The 19,308-nt window shown below is 44.4% G+C and overlaps 1 protein-coding gene across 1 annotated transcript in view; it reads right to left on the bottom strand.

Moving 5' to 3' along the window:
• Positions 1-16,302, bottom strand: part of LOC124729832 (sodium channel protein Nach-like) — a 138,237-nt gene extending 121,935 nt beyond the window's left edge. Inside the window, exons 1-3 of the mRNA XM_047248498.1 lie at positions 16,202-16,302; positions 12,237-12,443; positions 2,204-2,405 (exon numbers count right to left, since the gene is read on the bottom strand). Coding sequence (XP_047104454.1) covers positions 2,204-2,405; positions 12,237-12,443; positions 16,202-16,302 — 510 coding nt within the window. The remainder of the gene's footprint in view (positions 1-2,203; positions 2,406-12,236; positions 12,444-16,201) is intronic.
• Between the last annotated feature and the right edge of the window lie 3,006 nt (positions 16,303-19,308).

The raw sequence follows: 19,308 nt of genomic DNA, 5'->3' as shown, positions 1-19,308 counted from the left end.
TCATGAACAATTCGGACCTTATTCTATCCTGTATCGTTACTGATGACGAGAATTAGTGTCTTTATGGTACTGTTGAAATGTAGGGTTTCGCAGGGACTGAATGAAGGGTAGAGCCACGGGTCGTAACACATCTGAAATGTAACGTCCACTGTTCAAAGTGTCGTCAATGCGAACAAGAGGTGACCGAGACGTGTAACCAATGGCACCCCATACCATCATGTCGGGTGATACGCCAGTATGGCGATGACGAATACACGCTTCCAATGTGCGTTCTCCGCAATGTCGCCAAACACGGATGCGACCATCATGATGCTGTAAACAGAACCTGCATTCATCCGAAAAAATGACGTTTTGCCATTCGTGCACCCAGGTTCGTCGTTGAGTACACCATCGCAGGCGCTCCTGTTTGTGATGTAGCGTCAAGGGTAACCGCAGCCATGGTCTCCGAGCTGACAGTCCATGCTGCTGCAAACGTCGTCGAACTGTTCGTGGATATGGTTGTTGTCTTGCAAACGTCGCCATGTGATGACTCAGGGATCCGTTACAGCCATGCGGATAAGATGTCTGTCATTTCGGCTGCTAGTGATACGAGGCCGTTGGGATCCAGCACGGCGTTCCGTATTACCCTCCTGAACCCATCGATTCCATATTCTGCTAACAGTCACTGGATCTCGACCAACGCGAGCAGGAATGTCGCGATACGATAAACCGCAATCGAGATAGGCTACAATCCGACCTTTATCAAAGTTGGAAACGTGGTGGTACGCAGTTCTTCTTCTTACACGAGGCATCACAACAACGTTTCACCAGGCAACGCCGGTCAACTGCTGTTTGTGTATGAGAAGTCGGTTGGAAACTTTCCTCATGTCAGCACGTTGTAGGTGTCGTCACCGGCGCCAACCTTGTGTGAATGCTCTGAAAAGCTAATCATTTGCATATCACAGCATCTTCTTCCTGTCGGTTAAATTTCGCGTCTGTAGCACGTCATCTTCGCGGTGTAGCAATTTTAATGGCCAGTAGTGTATAAGGAGAAGTGAGGAATAATTGAGTCCAAACGGAGCAGCAACTCCCCGTACAAAGATCTGCGGGTATCTACATAAGATAATGTTTTTCATCCGGTGGAACATCGGTGGTATGGTGTACTGCGAATTGCTTCCCCGAGGTGTAAAGCATCACTACTGACATTATTGTCAACAACCGAGGTGTCGTGCAGACGCAATCTAAGGACAACGAGCAGTTAGGCTGCGTGAAGTAACGCTACACACTATACAGGGGTTGAGTCGGGAAGTCATTCCACACCCACCTTATTCACGTAATCTTATGCCGACAGATTCTCACATTTTACGCTCTCTATCGAACAACCTTCAAGGAACTTCCTTTCCGGATGAAAATGCCCTCCGGAGATGACTCGACGAGTTCTTCGTCTCAAAATTAAGTGATTTCTACAGTCCCAAAATTGAAAAGTCACCACAGCGTTGACAGATTGTTGCAAATAGAAGCACTCCGTCTTCAGGCCACGAGTGGCCTACCGAGACCATCCGACCGCCGTGTCATCCTCAGTGGAGGATGCCGATAGGAGGGGCGTTGGGTCAGCACACCGCTCTCCCGGTCGTTATAATAGTATTCTTGACCGAAGCCGCTACTATTCCGTCGAGTAGCTCCTCAATCGGCATCACGAGGCTGAGTGCACCCCGAAAAATGGCAACAGCGCATGGCGGCCCGGACGGTCACCCATCCAAGAGCCGACCACGCCCGACAGCGCTTAACTTCGGTGATCTCTCGGGAACCGGTCTATCCACTGCGGCAAGGCCGTTTCCCCGTTGTAAATAGAGTAGGGTAATATATTTTTGATTATTAAAATCTCTATTATGTGTTTCTTTTGTTTTTAATAAACTTATGGTAAAGCGCTACGAATTTATGCAACAACACATTATTGACATGTTTAATAGAGATTCTATGTACCACAATTACGGTGTGATAGAGAACACTCAGAACAGTGAAGTAGATGACAGTAACAAAGCAATGTCAGACTACTGTCAGTTACGTAACGGTGGCTATCATCAAAAACAAATCACTGCCGGGTGAAGCCGGCCGAATTCTACCCATTCGGATCTAGGGAGCCGACGGGTCAACTCAACACACTCTGTCGTCGATTTTGGCCAGAAAGTCGCTGTTGTAGGGGAGCGCTGTTTTACGAACGTACCTGACGCATGAGGCGTGTGACGTGGTAGGGCGCTTCGCCAGCAGCGGGCGTGTCTCGCTGGGCGGCCAGCTCGAGCGCGCCGTGCAGCTCCCGCAGGCGGGGGTCCGGGTGGCGCGGGTCCCCGGGCTGCGTCTCATGCAGGCGGCCCAGCAGCGGCAGCAGACGCTCCAGCCGCCCAGCCTCGAGCCCGGTGGCGGCGCTCCTGCCAACACACCACCAAAACTACACCCTGAGCCTCTAACTCCAGCAGCTGCTATGTTGTAACTGTTCATGTCAGCCCACACAGTATAACCTACACCCTGAGACTGTATTTGTGCACCCCTTTGTTCAGGACAGGCGTGTAATTCAGAAATACCGCAGCGGCAGGCGCATGTGTCGGCAATGTAAACACTGCCACGAAAAGAAGCACGAGCAGGTAGCTCGGAGACTCTGTGGCAAGCTGACACATGTATCCACCCAGTAAGCTCCATAGTGAGCAGAATGTATCGTGTATCTTACCATTTGTTAAAATAATGGTGGCTTATTCGGTAAATACATTATTTTCTGTTTTATCATTTGACTGGACATAAGGGAAGTGCAGTAAGTCCTTTCGCACTATTCGCTCTTAAATTACGAGGCAGGAGTGGAAAACAATGCACAATTTTTTTCTCCTCTGGTATCGCAGATGGAATGCTGAAATTTCTCAACGATACAGTTTGAAGTGTGTGCTACAGAGAATATTTTTCATGTGCAGCTCTACCGAGAGTAGCCTGAACTACGAAACAAACATGGCGGGCTGGTTCCTGATGTCAACTTGTGAAGAGCTGCGAAGCGTAGTTCGTTATTCGACGTCCAAAGGGCATAAATCGAGTGAAACTCACTGTGACATGCGTGGCGTGTGCGAGGACGACAGTACGGACCGTAGCAATGTCTCCGGGTAGGAGACACCATCCTGATATTCACGGTACACTTTTGAAATGGTCGTACGGGAAAATCCCGACTTCATCGCTACCTCGGAGATGCTGTGCCCCATAGTTCGTGCGATCACTACAACACCACGTTCAAACTCACTTAAATCTTGATAACCTGCCATTGTAGCAGTAGTAATCGATCTAACAACTGCTCCAGACACTTGTTATCTTACATAGGCTTTGTCGACAGCAGCCCCATATTCGACCTGTTTACAGGATAAATGTACAACTCTGAATACATTTTGATCGTAAAAGTTCTATGGACGAGCCGTACACCATCCACTTTACGCCCTGTAGCTGTATTAGCAAAATAATGTATCAAAAGGTGATCCTGTGGTCGAATAGCTAAGTGCAGACAAGTTTTGCTCTAGGTAGGCACACGCAAATGCAGTTGCCAAGTTCCCGACGAGAATAAATATAAACAAACAGGAAAACATTTGTAACAAACCTAGGCAATGCAGCAGATTTAACTTTTAAGAACAGACCGTTTATTCAGCGAGGTCCAAGGTCTACTCACTTGTAGCCCTACATCAGTTTTACACGTAAACAAAGTTAATTACTGAAGTACATCAACAGCCCTTGAATTATCTAATGTGTCACGAAAGATGACAGAATCCCTACTAAGATCAAGCCACAACTTGCAGCCAGTACATAAGTTTCTTAGATGTCTGTAACCAATATCCGATAAGCGATCCAAAGTGTCTGTACATAATTAAACTCACTCCACTCTGTCGCACTATCTGATGGCAAAAATTAAGAGTCCCTCCTTCTAGACCAGCGACGTGAACTGTTCTTCTCTCTCTTCTGTCCCTCTTGCTTTCAAGAGCACTTCTTCGACCACCAACGTCCACCAAAGTTAGGACACTTCAGCCAGTGAGAGCTGGAGCAGCTCCCTTCAAGTTATTCACATCGTAAAAAACTCTGACATATATGCAAATGGACCACCATTATTACACTAATGATTCTATTCAAAACATACATATTCTGATCGACAGGTTATGTCATGATGTGTCTTCTGACACCATTTCTTATATTTTCAAGTACTCATCTCATTAACATCGTCATATTTGCGCTTCTACTCATGTGTATTATAATCGGCATTGACCATGGATTAATAAATCGACTGACTAATAACTAGATATTGCCCCCTTTTAACAGAGCATGTGTGGAGAACGGTCCGTTTCGACACCCATAGATATATGGAGTTAATGTTATAGAATATGTAACAACAATTTAATATTTGTTGTTTGTGGCGATTATAACTACTGTGCAATGCCATTACCCAATGTATGGTTTACTGTATTTCATAAAATTATTTGTCACTCTTTAAGTGTAAAAATTTGTGGTAGAGTGAAAGGTTTGATTTAAATATATTTATGATCAGTTGGTACTTCTTTTATACGATGTATTGCTTTCTGTTGATTGACTTTGTGCTCTTGTGTACTGTGCGGGTCTTCCTGGTCTCATTTTGTGTTTTAAAGTGTGTGTTGTGTCTGTCGTCAGTCAGCAGTACGTGCTACTTAGGGTCCAGCCACCTGCAGTCCAAACCGGCTCACCTGCGGCCAGCTATAGATGCCATTCCGGCATAACCCGGTCGCTCGCTCGTCCTAATCCTCTCAGTCTCCATAGGCGCTCTCCGTACCTGCTCAGTGGAAATCAGTTCCAAACTTCTGGCTTTCTGTTCATATTTGATCGGACTCAGAAGCCACTTAATTGTTTGTTATGTTCCACTTCAGCCTCAGTATTCTCCCAAGACTCGTCATGTTACAGTCTTCTGTTGTCCTGTTCGCACTTGCGGAATGGACACTATGCCTCGACGGCTCAACATTTTTAACCACTTGTATGTTTAGTTCCAGCCGAGGATTTTTACCTAGACAGGTTACGTTATAGACTTGTGTTCTATGTTATGATGGCACTGCCCCCTCCGCTCCAAGATGTTAACGATATATTTATTTCATTTGCTGGTAGTTTGAGGAAGCAGATAACGACGGCCTCGATTAAGAATAGTTATTGTCAGCAGATCACGGGCTGCACTCATCTCAGACACTTACCAACACACTTAGATACATTCGAGGACACTCATCGCCTCAACCCACACGACTTGACCGCAAACTAACTGCGGTGGTAAGAGCTCGCACCAAGCAACATCAATTGACACACTATGATAAGGATTGTCAGTAGGCAGCGATTACCCTGGAATGCAGCCCTCGTCTAAACCAGTGGTAGCTATATTAACGTAACATACATTCTGCGATGAAGCATAACAATAAGTTGGCAGTCGAATGTTACAAAGAGTGAGAAACATATCGACAAAGGAGGATATAGGATCATCACCTACCCTTGGATCTCAAAAAGTAAATGTCGCCTGGAATTTTATGGCGACATATGGTGTTACCCACCGATCATGTCTAGAATATAGTGGGAAGACTTATACAGGGTGTCTCTAAAAGAATATACGTATCACAAATTATTAGGTTCTCAAAATTATCGATCACTCCTCCACGGTTCGTTGTAAAATGGCTACTCCGCAGCAGAAATCATTTTGTGTAGACAGAATTTCAGTGGAAAGATGTTTCAGGTCGAGGTACCAAACTGATCCTCCGAATGGGTGGAACGTTCATGGATACTATCGACAGTTTGCAGACACGGGATTCGTGACCACCCTCATGTTTCCGACGAAACTGTTGCACGAATTCAAACCGCTTTCCATCTCAGTCCTACAAAATCGACTCTTCTCCGTGGGATAGATTCGACAGGTCCTTGGTAGGATTCTGGAGGCATGTACCACAAGATGTCCATGCACGGCTCATGCGATTGTAATAAATTACGGGCCGGTTGCCTGCATGCGAGGAGCTGGCGTCCGATAGCATCGCAGATGTGTTTCACAGGGTTCAGGTCAGGCGAATATGGTGCACAATACACAACGCGAGTTCACTGTAACTCTCTTTAAGGAAGCGTGACACGATGACATCGACAGTTACCCCTCCGTATGCTATCATCACCATTGAAGGGAAGCAGGTGCAACGCAATAATGCTAATATAGTCCACACCTGTCATGGTATCTTCGATTACTACCACCAGTGCTATGGGAGCTCAGATGTTAATGTCCTCCATAGTAAAACACTGCTTCTTCTAGTCTGCGTCCGTGGCGCGGTGCATTTTTTCGAACAGCCGTTGGCCTGGATGTCAGCGTATCTGATCACGACTATTGCCCTGGTGTAATAAGAAATTAAATTCATCCGCCCAACAGACAAGTTTCCATTCATGCACGGTCCAAACTCGATGATCCCACGCCCACTGCAATCACAATTGACGATGTCGTCGTGCCAACATGAGAAAACGTAGGGGTCGGTTGGTGTGGAGCCCATGTTCAGCAGTGCGCACTGAACGGCGTGCTCCGAAACGCTTGAGCCTGCACCAGCACTGTGCTCTGCCGTCATATCTGCACAGATCGACACGTATCCTTCTCGACAGAGCGGGCTAGTCTCCGACCTCCACGTCCACTGATGAGGCGTAGACCTCGAACACCGTGTCACATACTCGTAGTTTCACCATCCCTCAACCGCTTTCTGCACACTCTCTCGATCGTAGCGCGCGAAAAGCCAACCAGGTTCGTAGAGAAAGTAAATGAGGTTATTGAACGGGTGATTCAGTACATAAAGGGAGATGAAAATCTAATAGTCATGGGGACTGGACTGCGGTTGTAGGGGAAGGCGTAGAAGAAACTGTTACAGGAGATAGTAGGAATAAGAAAGAGTAATTGATTTCTGCAATTAATTTAAGATGGTAATAGCGATTACTCTGTTTAAAAACCACAAGAGTAGGAGGTTACTGGGAAAAGGCCGGGAGATACAGGAAGATTTGAGATAGATTGCATCATGATCATACAGTGATTACGAAAACAGATACTGGATTGGAAGATGTAACCAGGGGCAGATAGAGACTCAGATCCCAATTTGATAATGATGAAGAGTAGGCTGAAGTCAGGAAGAAACAATGTGCAAAGAAGTGGGATACGGCACTACTAAGCAATGTAGAGATACGTTTGAAGTTCTCTGAGGCTATAGATACTGCGATAATGAATAGCTCAGTAGACAGTTCAGTTGAAGAGGAATGGACATCACCAAAAAGGGCAATCACAGAAGCTGAAGAGTAAAACGTACAAGAAAGGAAACGGCGAAGAAACCATGTGTAACAGAAGAAATACTTCAGGAACTACAAAATGTTAAGGGAAATTCAAGAATACAGAAATACAAGTCACTTAGAAGTGCAGGGAAGAAGCTAAGGCGAAATGGCTACATGAAAAATGTGAAGAAATCGAAAAAGAAAAGATTGTCAGGAGGACTGATTCAGGATATAGAACAGTCAAAACAAGATTTGTGAAAATTAAGAGCGACTGTGGTAACATTAAGAGTGCAGTAGGAATTCCACTGTCAAATGCAGAGAAGAGAGCGATGGGTGGAAAGAGTACAATGAGTGCGACTATGAGGGGGACGACTTATCTGATGACGTGACAGAAGAACAAAGAGGAGTTGATAGGGAATATATATCCAGTACTAGAATCAGAGTTTAGAAGAGCTTTGAAAGACTTAAAGTCAAATAAAGCAGAAGTGATAGATAACATTCCAACGGAATTTGAAAATCATTGGTAGAAGTGACAACAAAACGACTATTCACGTTGGTGTGTCGAAGGTATGAGACAAGCGATACAACATTAACTTTCGGAAAAAGATTATCCACACAATTCCCAAGATTCTAATAGCCGACAAGAGCGAGAATTATAACATATTCAACTTAACAGCTGATGCTCCCAAGTTGCTTTCAAGGATAATATTGAGAAAGAAAATTTACGATGTGTTAGATGACGATCAGTTTGATTTTAGAAACGGTAAAGTCATCAGAGAGGTAGTTGTGACGTGGTTGATAATGGAAGCAAGACTAAAGAAAAGTAAAGACACGTTGATACGATTTGTCAATGTGGAAAAAGTGTTAGTCAGTGAAAAATGTTGCAAGATATCCGAACTCTAGATTGCAGTTTATTGGTAGAATCCTGAAGCGATGCAGTCCTTCAACAAAGGAAATTGCTTACAGTACTTCAGTTCGTCCAGTCTTAGAGTATTGTTCGTCTGTAGGGGGCCCTTACCAGTTGAGTCTGATTCAAGAGATTGAGAAGTTCCAAAGAAGAGCGGCAAGATTCGTGACGTACATTTATCCATCGCGAGAGCGTTACAAATCTCATAGAAAGTTTAAAGTGGGACACATTTGCACATATACGACGCGCTAAACAGAAGGGGCTGATCACTAAATTCCGAAATCCGATCTTCGCCGTGGAGGTAGAGCTTATATTATTACCGTCGGCTTTCAAATTGCGCCGGCCGGTGTGGCCGTGCGGTTCTAGGCGCGTCAGCCTAGAACCGCGGGACCGCTACGATCGCAGGTTCGAATCCTGCCTCGGGCATGGGTGTGTATGATGTCCTTAGGTTAGTTAGGTTTAAGTATTTTTAAGTTTTAGGCCACTGATGACCTCAAAAGTTAAGTCGCATAGTGCTCAGAGCCACTTTTTTTTTCAAATTACGCAGTCATTACCATTCAGAGGTAAGGGAAATTAGAGCTAGTACTGAGGCGATCAGACAGTCGTTTTTCTCTCGCGCGATCCGCGAGTGGAACTGAGGGGGCGGGGGGGGGGGGGGACATGACTTTGACGCGAATAGTACCCTCCACCACACACCGCTTGGTGGCTAGCAGAGTATGTATGTAGATGTAGACGTAGGTGAATTTCTGAGAAAAATAGAGTAAAGCTATATGGAAAGGCAGGTAACATGCAATATGTATAAGAAGCAAGAGGGAACAATAAGAGTGGAACACCGAGAACGAAGTGTACAAACTAAAAAGGATATAAGACAGGAATGTAGTCTTTCCCCTGTTGATCAATCTACACGTCGAAGAAGCAATGACGGAAGTAAAAGAAAGGTTCAAGAGTGGGCTAAAAACTCAAAGTGAAAAAATATCAATGTCAAGTTTCGCTGATGCCAGTGCTATCCTCGGTGAAAATGAAGAAGGATTACAGGATCTGTTGAATGGAATGAACAGACTAGTGAGTACAGAACAGGTATTGAGAGCAAATCGGAGAAAGACGAAAGTAATGAGAAATAACAGAGATGATAACAGTGAGAATCTTAACATCAGAACTGCGGATTACGAAGCAGACGAAGTTAAGGAATCCTGCCACATAAGCAGCAAAATAACCCATGATGGATGGAGCAAGGAGAACATAAAAAGCAAACTAGCACTGGCAAAAACGGCACTCCTGGCCAAGAGAAGCCTATTACTATCAAACATAATCAAAATCTGAGGAAGATAATTCTGAGAATGTACGCCTGAAACACAGCATTGCATGGTGGTGAAGCATGGACTGTGGGAAAAATGGAACAGAAGAGAATCAAAACATTTGAGATGTGATGTTACAGACGAATGTTAAAAGTTAGATGGACTGATAAGGTAAGGAGTAAGGAGGTTCGCCACAGAATCGTCGAGGAAAGGAATATATGTAAGACTCTGACAAGAAGAAGGGGCACAATGATAGGACACTGTTATGAACTCAGGGAAATAACATCCATGGTACTAGAGGGAGCTGTAGAGAGTAAAAACTGTAGAGGACAGAGAATGGGACACATCCAGCAAATAACTGAGGACGTAGGTTGCCAGTGCTAATCTCAGATAAAAAGTTTGCACAGGGGCAGAATTTGTGCCAGATCTCATCAAACTAACTAAAGGTATCAGATAGATTATATAATGGTAAGACAGAGATTTAGGAACCAGGTTTTAAATTGTAAGACATTTCCAGGGGCAGATGTGGACTCTGACCACAATCTATTGCTTATGAACTGTAAAACTGCAAAAAGGTGGGAATTTAAGGAGATGGGACCTGGATAAGCTGAAAGAACCAGAGATTGTACAGAGTTTCAGGGAGAGCATAAGGGAACAATTGACAGGAATGGGGGAAAGAAATACAGTAGAAGAAGAATGGGTAGCTTTGAGGGATGAAATAGTGAAGGCAGCAGAGGATCAAATAGGTAAAATGACGAGGGCTAGTAGAAACCCTTGGGTAACAGAAGAAATATTGAATTTAATTGATGAAAGGAGAAACTTTAAAAATGCGGTAAATGAAGCAGGCAAAAAAGAATACAAACGGCTCAAAAACGAGATCGACAGGAAGTGCCGACAGGAAGTGCAAAATGGCTAAGCAGGGATGGCTAGAGGACAAATGTAAGGATGTAGAGGCTTATCTCACTAGGGGTAAGCTAGATACTGCCTACAGGAAAATTAAAGAGACCTTTGGAGAAAGGAGAACCACCTGCATGAATATCAAGGGCTTTGATGGAAACCCAGTTCTAAGCAAAGAAGGGAAAGCAGAAAGGTGGAAGGAGTATATAGAGGGTCTATACAAGGGTGATGTACTTGAGGATAATATTATGAAAATGGAAGAGGATGTAGATGAAGATGAAATGGGAGATATGATACTGCGTGAAGAGTTTGACAGAGCACTGAAAGACCTGAGTCAAAACAAAGCCCCTGGAGTAGACAATATTCCATTAGAACTACTGACAACCTTGGGAGGGCCAGTCCTGACAACATTCTACCACCTGGTGAGCAAGATGTATGAGACAGGCGAAATACCCTCAGACTTCAAGAAGAATATAATAATTCCAATCCCAAAGAAATAAGGTGTTGACAGATGCGAAAATTACCGAACTATCAGTTTAATAAGTCACGGCTGCAAAATATTAACATGAATTCTTCACAGATGAATGGAAAAACTAGTAGAAGCCGACCTCGGGTAAGATCAGTTTGGATCCCATAGAAATATCGGAACATGTGAGGCAATACTGACCCTACGACTTATCTTAGAAGCTAGATTAAGGAAAGGCAAACCTACGTTTCTAGCATTTGTAGACTTAGAGAAAGCTTTTGACAATGTTGATTGGAATACTCTCTTTCAAATTCTGAAGGTGGCAGGGGTAAAATAGAGAGAGCGAAAGGCTATTTACAATTTGTACAGAAAGCAGATGGCAGTTATAAAAATCGAGGGACATCAAAGGGAAGCAGTGGTTGGGAAGGGAGCGAGACATGGTTGTATCCTCTCCCCGATGTTATTCAATCTCTATATTGAGCAAGCAATAAAGGAAACAAAAGAAGAGTTAGGAGTAGGTATTAAAATCCATGGAGAAGAAATAAAAACTTTGAGGTTCGCCGATGACATTGTAGTTCTGTCAGAGACAGCAAAGGACCTGGAAGAGCAGCTGAACGGAATGGACAGTGTCTTGAAACGAGGGTATAAGATGAACATCAACAAAAGCAAAACAAGGATAAAGGAATGTAGTCGAATTAAGTCGGGTGATGCTGAGGGAATTAGATTAAGAAATGAGACACTTCAAGTAGTAAAGGAGTTTTGCTATTTGGGGAGAAAAAGAACTGATGGTGGTCGAAGTAGAGAGGATATAAAATGTAGACTGACAATGGCAAGGAATTTCTTAACATCGAGTATTGATTTAAGTGTCAGGAAGTCGTTTATCAAAGTATGTCAATGGAGTGTAGCCATCTATGGAAGTGAAACGTGGACGATAAATAGCTCAGACAAGAAAAGAATAGAACCTTTCGAAATGTGGTGCTACAGAAGAATGCTGAAGATTAGATGGGTTGATCACATAACTAATGAGGAGGTATTGAATATAATTGGGGAGAAGAGGAGCTTGTGGCGCAACTTGACTAGAAGAAGGGATCGGTTGGTAGGACACGTTCTGAGACATCGAGGGATCACCAATTTAGTATTGGAGGGCAGCGTGGAGGGTAAAAATCGTAGAGGGAGACGAAGAGATCAATACACTAAGCAGATTCAGAAGGATGTAGGTTGCAGTAGGTACTTGGAGATAAAGAAGCTTGCACAGGATAGAGTACCATGGAGAGCTGCATCAAACCAGTCTCAGGACTGAAGACCACAACAACAACAACTCATCAAACCAGTCAGAAGACTCACGAATCAAAAAAGGGGGAGGGGTGGAGGCGAGAGCATTTGCGGTACTCACATATTGGCAGCCATTGCGATAACGGCAGCCCGGCTAATCCTGTTGTTATTGCAGACGGCGAGCGCGGGGAAGGGGACGCTCCAGATGGGGTGCGTGGTGGACTCGACGGTAGTGGCGGTCGGCGTGTCCTGGTAGTCGCGGTACACGGCCAGGATGTAGCGGGCGCACCACACGCCCGCCGCCACTTGCACGACCGCCCATAGGAGCCTGCAACGCGCAGGACATCACTTAATGGCGGTGAAAGCAATGCTGTTTAAAGTATCAACTGGCAATCTTGTAGGTTGAGAACGTACACAGTTCTGATCCCTCGTGAGGGTTGAATTCAGTGTTCCTATGTATTAATTGCACCAAAAATTTAAAACCGTTAGGCAGGATGATCAAGAACATACACACGCCGGCCGCAGTGGCCATGCGGTTCTAGGCGCTACAGTCTGGAGCCAAGCGACCGCTACGGTCGCAGGTTCGAATCCTGCCTCGGGCATGGATGTGTGTGATGTCCTTAGGTCCTCAAAAGTTGAGTCGCATAGTGCTCAGAGCCATTTGAACCATTTATATACACACGTACACCGTCTGTCCAAGAAGTTGCGACACTGATTTTATTCCTGGCGCAAAGCGACATTAGATGTCAGCAACAGTAACTATGGCGGAAGCTTCAACTAACAACTCCAGACAGCCCCTGGACTTAAGCACACCATGCGAAAAATTGAGTTACCTCCAGGAGACATATCGCTAATACCGTGTAACACCATAACTGGTCTTGATAGTGGCCCCAGTTCTCTGAGGACGTGGGTTTAAAGTTTCTCTAGGTATACCATAATCCAACTGAAGACACTCATTGATGATTAGATCCTGCAGAGCTACTAAACTAGGGGATGCTGACTGATACCTTTCACCTTCTGTCCCAAATAGGCCGGCCGGAGTGGCAGAGCGGTTGTAGGCGCTATAGTCTGGAACCGCACGACCGCTGTGGCCACAGGTTCGAATCCTGCCTCGGGCATGGATGTGTGTGATGTCGTTAGGTTAGTTAGGTTTAAGTAGTTCTAAGTTCTAGGGGACTGATGACCTCAGCAGTTAAGTCTCATAGTGCTCAGAGCCATTTTGTCCCAAATAGTCTTATACATTTTTTACGAAATTCAGATCGGCTGATTTAGTGGCCCAGTCGAGCTGCAATTGGGAGCTTCGATGTGCGTCAAATCAGGGACGTACGCATGTAGAATTGTGAACATGCCTTGGAACACTTGAGCGACCACAGCAGTGACATCATAAAAGTGTAGAAGAAAGGGCAAGACATTGCCGCCGATAAAGTTGAGATAAGTGCCCTGGTTCATGTTCACGCTAACGTGAATGGGTGGGCCAAGTCAGTATACGAAAAACGCTCCCAAAAAATTTCAGAATCGTCTCCCGCCTGAACTACATACTACACAAACTTTTCGTTAAACGCCTCATTGGAACGTCGGTGCACTGAACGCCTTGCTTTATTTCAGAAGAGCTAAAAACCACGACTCATCGGACAGTATTACAAGCCACAGTCAGTTACTGACCATTTTCTGTGTTGTTTGGCCCACTGCATACGTGCAGCTTTGCGCGTCGCTTTGAGCAATGGCTTTCTGAGAGGTAAACTACTCAAAATGTCCTTTGCTTACACTACCCTTCATACTTTTAGCTTGTAAAATTGGTTGAGGTCAATCCGTATTCAATGACAACAGCAATTCCTGCCTTGTTTGAAACCAATTGTCATTGACAAAACGTGACACACGTCTTCGGGCCCTACCAGTTAGGCCCTTTTTATGATCACTGTCCTCACATCGTATTATATGACTGCGAGTGGAACATCCTTACTCGTAAACACGTTGCAAATCAGGCATTATCATTAACGGTGTGGTCATAGGTACATTCAAAAACCAATAGCTTCTTTCTCCAATTCTGTCACATCTCCACGTCGGCACAAATTACTGCGCTACTTCCATATAAACGACGAACAAACACAAACACAAACACACACACACACAAGTCACTTCACTGCCATGACCGCTTCGTACCGGTTCCAGACTATCTACAGCGAACAAAATCGATCTATCAGTGTGCTCTTTTAAGGCAGAGACTGATACGAGGGTCGTCCACAAAGTAAGTTCCGTTTCTGTTTCCATCCCCGGCAGCGCTTCGATAGCAGTTTCGAGCTTGCGTGGCAGTTACTCTGACTCAAGGAGAAGACATGTACACCATTTTCAGATCGCTGCTGCCGACATGTGCCTTGTAGTGCTTCTTTATAATGTCAGACGTAATTGAAAATGCCGCCGCGTGAGAAATCAGATCTGTGATTCGTTTTATAAATGCAAAGAAAGTTAAATCAAAGGAAATTCATCGGCAAATCTGCGAAGTTTACGGACAAAATACTATGAGTGATTCAATGGTTAGAAGATGGGTCAGACTGTTCAGTGAAGGACGTGATCAAGTGCACGATGAAGAACGAAGTTGACGCCCATCTGTAGTTTCTGATGAACTGGTTCACATAATTGAAGAGAAGATTAAGCACAACCGTAAGAGTACACTTACTGCCCTTGCTATGTAAGTTCCGCAAATCTCACGATCACTAATTCATGAAATTGTTACTCTCGAAAGGTGTTTTTTTCCACAATAATATCCGACCTCACACGGCGAATGAGACCAAACAACTCTTACGGGAATTTCACTGGGACGCGTTTGATCATCCTCCGTACAGCCCGGACCTCGCTCCTAACGACTTTCATCTCTTCTTACACCTAAAATCTGTCCTTGGTGGTCAGCACTTCAACGATGATGACGAGCTGAAAGAACATGTTACCACATGGTTGAATACACAGGCGGAACCTTCTATGAAGAAGGCATACAAAAACTTGTGCCACGCTATGACAAGTGCCTACAAAATTTCGGAAGATATGTAGAAAAGTAATTTAACAATTGAAGCCTTTTGTACAATACTTTTTTTTGTATCTGTACACGTTTGTTTTATATAACCAAACGGAACTTACTTTGTGGACGACCTTCATATTTCGTCCTGTGAGTTTACGAGGACATAATTTCAGACTGTTGAATCAAAAATACGATATCCACATTCATATTAATAATATAAAAAGATGTACTTTGCATATAGTATTGAAATATGCTTACCATTTAAGTATCAAAGTTTCTACCTTGAAAGTACTAAGTGTATCATTTGTTTGTGGTACAATAAGTTGTGCATCATTCCTTTCAGATTGTGCTCTTGGGGTATGACACGTTTCCACACACATATAGTCACATCAAAAATGGCAAATTTGTAATCTTGCTCCCCATTGGGGGTCAGTTTCTGTCGATCCTCATAATTGTATTACTTTTATATTCTGAAACACAATAGAAACTTTACGCAGTTATATAAAAATTTTGGGTTCTTCGCTTGGTAAAGCAAGAGGTATGAAAAGCAGGTCAGTACGCAACAACTGGGTGCGATGCCGGGAAGGAAGGGCCACTGATGTTGCATGTAATATGGCTGCAAGACGGGGTAGTTAATTGCTAGATACGATAAAGTATGGCTGTCCAATACAGCAGAATGATATCACAGAGAAAGGAGGATTCCATCATTGTGTTGACACACAGAGTGGAGTATGAAGGCATATCTTGGCCGCAAAAATAACTAATCAGTATACTGACTGCAAAATACGTCTGCCACTGCTCCTGGAAGGCGAAGCTGAGACGCTTTTCGTCTGCAATTAGGGCGACTGAAGAAGCTGACCAGACAAGAAAAGCAGCTTAGGCGACATCATAGCCGCCTCACAGTGGCAAATCATATGGCCCAGCGTTATAAGAATTTTACTCCTGTTCCAGAGGAAGTATGCTAGTCTGCCGCTGACGAGTTCAGAGGAGGGATTGTCTTGTCCGGCATCTACTCAGTTTTCAGTCGCCCAACCTGAGGGTTGGACCTGCGTCAGTCTAAATGCTGCTTTTCTAACAAGTCCACCTGGAGGACATAGCCAAAAACCAACATCCCAGTCAAGGATGATGAGGAGTTGACGGGGCTGTCTTCCAGCAAGCTTTTTAGTGGGCTAAACATCAGGCCTCAGGAGCAGACCATCATCCGTCATCGTGGAGAAGATGCTGTAGGTGCTACCCACCTCTGTTACTGTAGACAGATTTCGATACTAAGGGCCTTCCAGCCGCAAGAGGCCACAGCATAACTCAGCATGACGATAAGCGCTTCGAGCAGAGTTGGTAGATGCCTTCCGGGGAGCTGTCTGTTGTGAGATCAAGTGCGCCACAGCCACTCATTTCCTGGAGGTGCTAACAAATTTAAAATCGCAGACGACAACGCTAGTACAGCATGGCCTGTGACCTATGAGGTCGTGGGGTGCTGACACCTCGGCTCCCTCTGTTACCACTGCTGGGGCAGCACACTGCTCCCACATGTCAACGCATTCCAGCACGGCACGTGCCATCTACATCTCACTGCTGCTGCTATCAGCCTGTGAATCAGTACAATTGTGTGCCTCTGAACAATAAATGTTTACTTTGTGAATGACATTTCAAGCGCGCCTTCAGGAGCCAGACAGGCCGTTTCACACCCAGCTACTGCTAACACTCGCTCACGGGTGAAGATTCATCAATATTTTGACCTCAACGACCTACCATCACCACTCAATGTAGCGTTTAGACCCGTGGGCGTTACCATCTGGTGTTAGAAGTGGTTCAGTCTGACACCGCGGTATCCAGTTCCGGAAATAATCTGGCGCTGGCAGTGACCCGTTGCCATGTGTTCAGCTTTTTCTGACAACATGACTTCAGCAGCAGCTTTCGGGTCGGCAGCAGGGGGTGGTGGTTGACTCTGTTATGTGTTGGCTTTTTTGGTTTCTTTTGTTTAAAGCCGTGGTTGGGCGTTGTGTGCATCAGAGGAACTTCAAAAGTATCGTTTGTTAAGCTGCACGAGCCTGTGGACTGTCTCAATTTAGAGGCAATTAGAGAGAAGTTTACTTGTGGCTGGTGAGCTGCCCAAATTGTAACTTTGATGGACGCAATTGCCACTCACGCAGAAAGTGCCAGCACATGCAGAGAGGTTGGCCTCAAAGTGCATCAGTTCTCTGAATCACCTTAGGCCACGATACGGTGCAATGGCTATTATACCTCGTATAATGTGGATAGAGGCTAAAGGGCTATTTTCCATACCCATTGCTTCGATAGATTCTCTTACAGCTAATCTGGTATTTCTTTTTGCTGGTAAATCGAAGGTGGGTTAGTATTTGTCAGTTAGTGAATTACCTAACAATGTGTGTGTTAGCGTGTAATTTCCGCACGCAGAAGGTGCCAGCACATGTAGAGGGGTTGGCCACAAAGTGCATCAGTTCTCTGAATCACCTTAGGCCACGATACGGTGCAATGGTAATTACCGTGAATGAGGAACCCTTCTTCATCGCAGTTTAATCATCTGAAGACCATTTCAAAAGCTACAGAAAATAGTTACGATAAAATGTGTACACTTTGCCTGGCACCTTTCTCTATTCTGAACTTGTTATTTTCGTTAAGCAATCGAACGAAAGCAGTAGCCTTGTTGCAAATTTTCTTCGGCAAATTGATGAAGCTTTTTCTGTACTCAGTGGTTCACCAATGCTGCCAACATAAGGCAAAAAGTTATGAAAAAATGTTGTAGTTTGTAGTTGAAAATCGGCACCTGTTTTTGGAAGTTCAGATCGTGTCCTCTCACAAGGTATTACCATACAAAAAATTGCCTCACACTTATTTGCCCACTCAGATCCCTGATTCGAATATTTATGATTTCTTTTAGATTGCTGAGGTCGCAAACGGAACTCCTGGGTTCGGTTCCCGGCGGGCTCAGGGATTTTCACCTGCCTCGAAATGACTGGGTGTTTGTGTTGTCCTCATCATTTCATCCTAATTCATGAAACTGGCGAGATTGGGCTGAGCAAAGGTTGGGACTTTGTACGGGCGCTGATAACCGCGCAGCTGAGCGCCCCACAAACCAAACATCATCATCATCATCAAAATTGTTAAAAGCCCTTATACTTTTACATATATCACTTTCAAATACCTCAGATAACTTTCGGATACAGTATCGTGAAAATGAAACCTCTAAAATGGAAAGGAATGGAATAAAATTGTAAAATTGCAAGCTATGTTTAACACAGGATATTTTTAGAGGACTAAGGCTGCAAGTGCTACTGTGAGATGAAGAGGTTGGAACAGGAGAGAAGTTCATGGTGGACCGCATCAAACCAGTCAGAAGACTGATGACAAAAAAAAAGAATTAGTTTGAGGCTCCCATTCACAGGTTTATCATCTCTGCTGCCAACAAAAAATCCAACAATGTTCGGGATTTCACAGGTAGGACAGGCAAATCACAGGAAGGTGAATAAAGCGAGAGAGAAAGATCAGAGCTTTCCCTAAAAATAAATTTAAATAAAACAAGACAGACTTTCCAAACGTAGGCGAACACGAACGAAGAAACAGCATTCCCCTCGTGTACACGCTCGCATAGATGAAGTCCTGACCTTGCGCTCAGAATCGTAGTGCTAAGTTAAATACTGATATTGGAGAATGCGGACTTCAGTTTTATACCTTGTGTATTTTGATGTCGTCGGAGTTGTGAGAGTTAGTTGCTTCTGTACAAAAGGCAGTAAAATAAAAACGAGAAAGATAGAAACAAATAAATAAACTGTTTATTATTTCAAAAGAAATCGCAATAATTGTTAATACGTTTATTCCACTGTGAGAGAAGACAGTTATTGCCTTCGTGGAAAAATGTTTGCGGTTGCCTCGAAGCCGTGATTGTATCCACGCGTACACCTCTTCGTCCGAAGCGAGTCGACGGCCGCGATTGGGCTTCAAAAATATGGAAATCGCATTACGCTTTCTGTCACTGCTGCGGTGGATGCTGCCGTCAGATATAACCGACGACAGATGCTGGAAAACATACTGCACATGCTGAGCATCAATTGCAGTACTGCTCACGCCACCCTGACACAGCATCTGAAGCCCCCCACAGTCCGTGGGAGAGTAGAAGTTGAACAGAATGTCGACATCACTACATCTCTTTTAAACAATAATAAAT

The sequence above is a fragment of the Schistocerca piceifrons genome, chromosome 1 (genome assembly GCF_021461385.2).
Source record: "Schistocerca piceifrons isolate TAMUIC-IGC-003096 chromosome 1, iqSchPice1.1, whole genome shotgun sequence".
NCBI classification, from domain to species: Eukaryota; Metazoa; Arthropoda; class Insecta; order Orthoptera; family Acrididae; genus Schistocerca; species Schistocerca piceifrons.
Note: the sequence above shows the minus strand (reverse complement) of the source record. Positions and strands in the feature narration are given on the sequence as shown.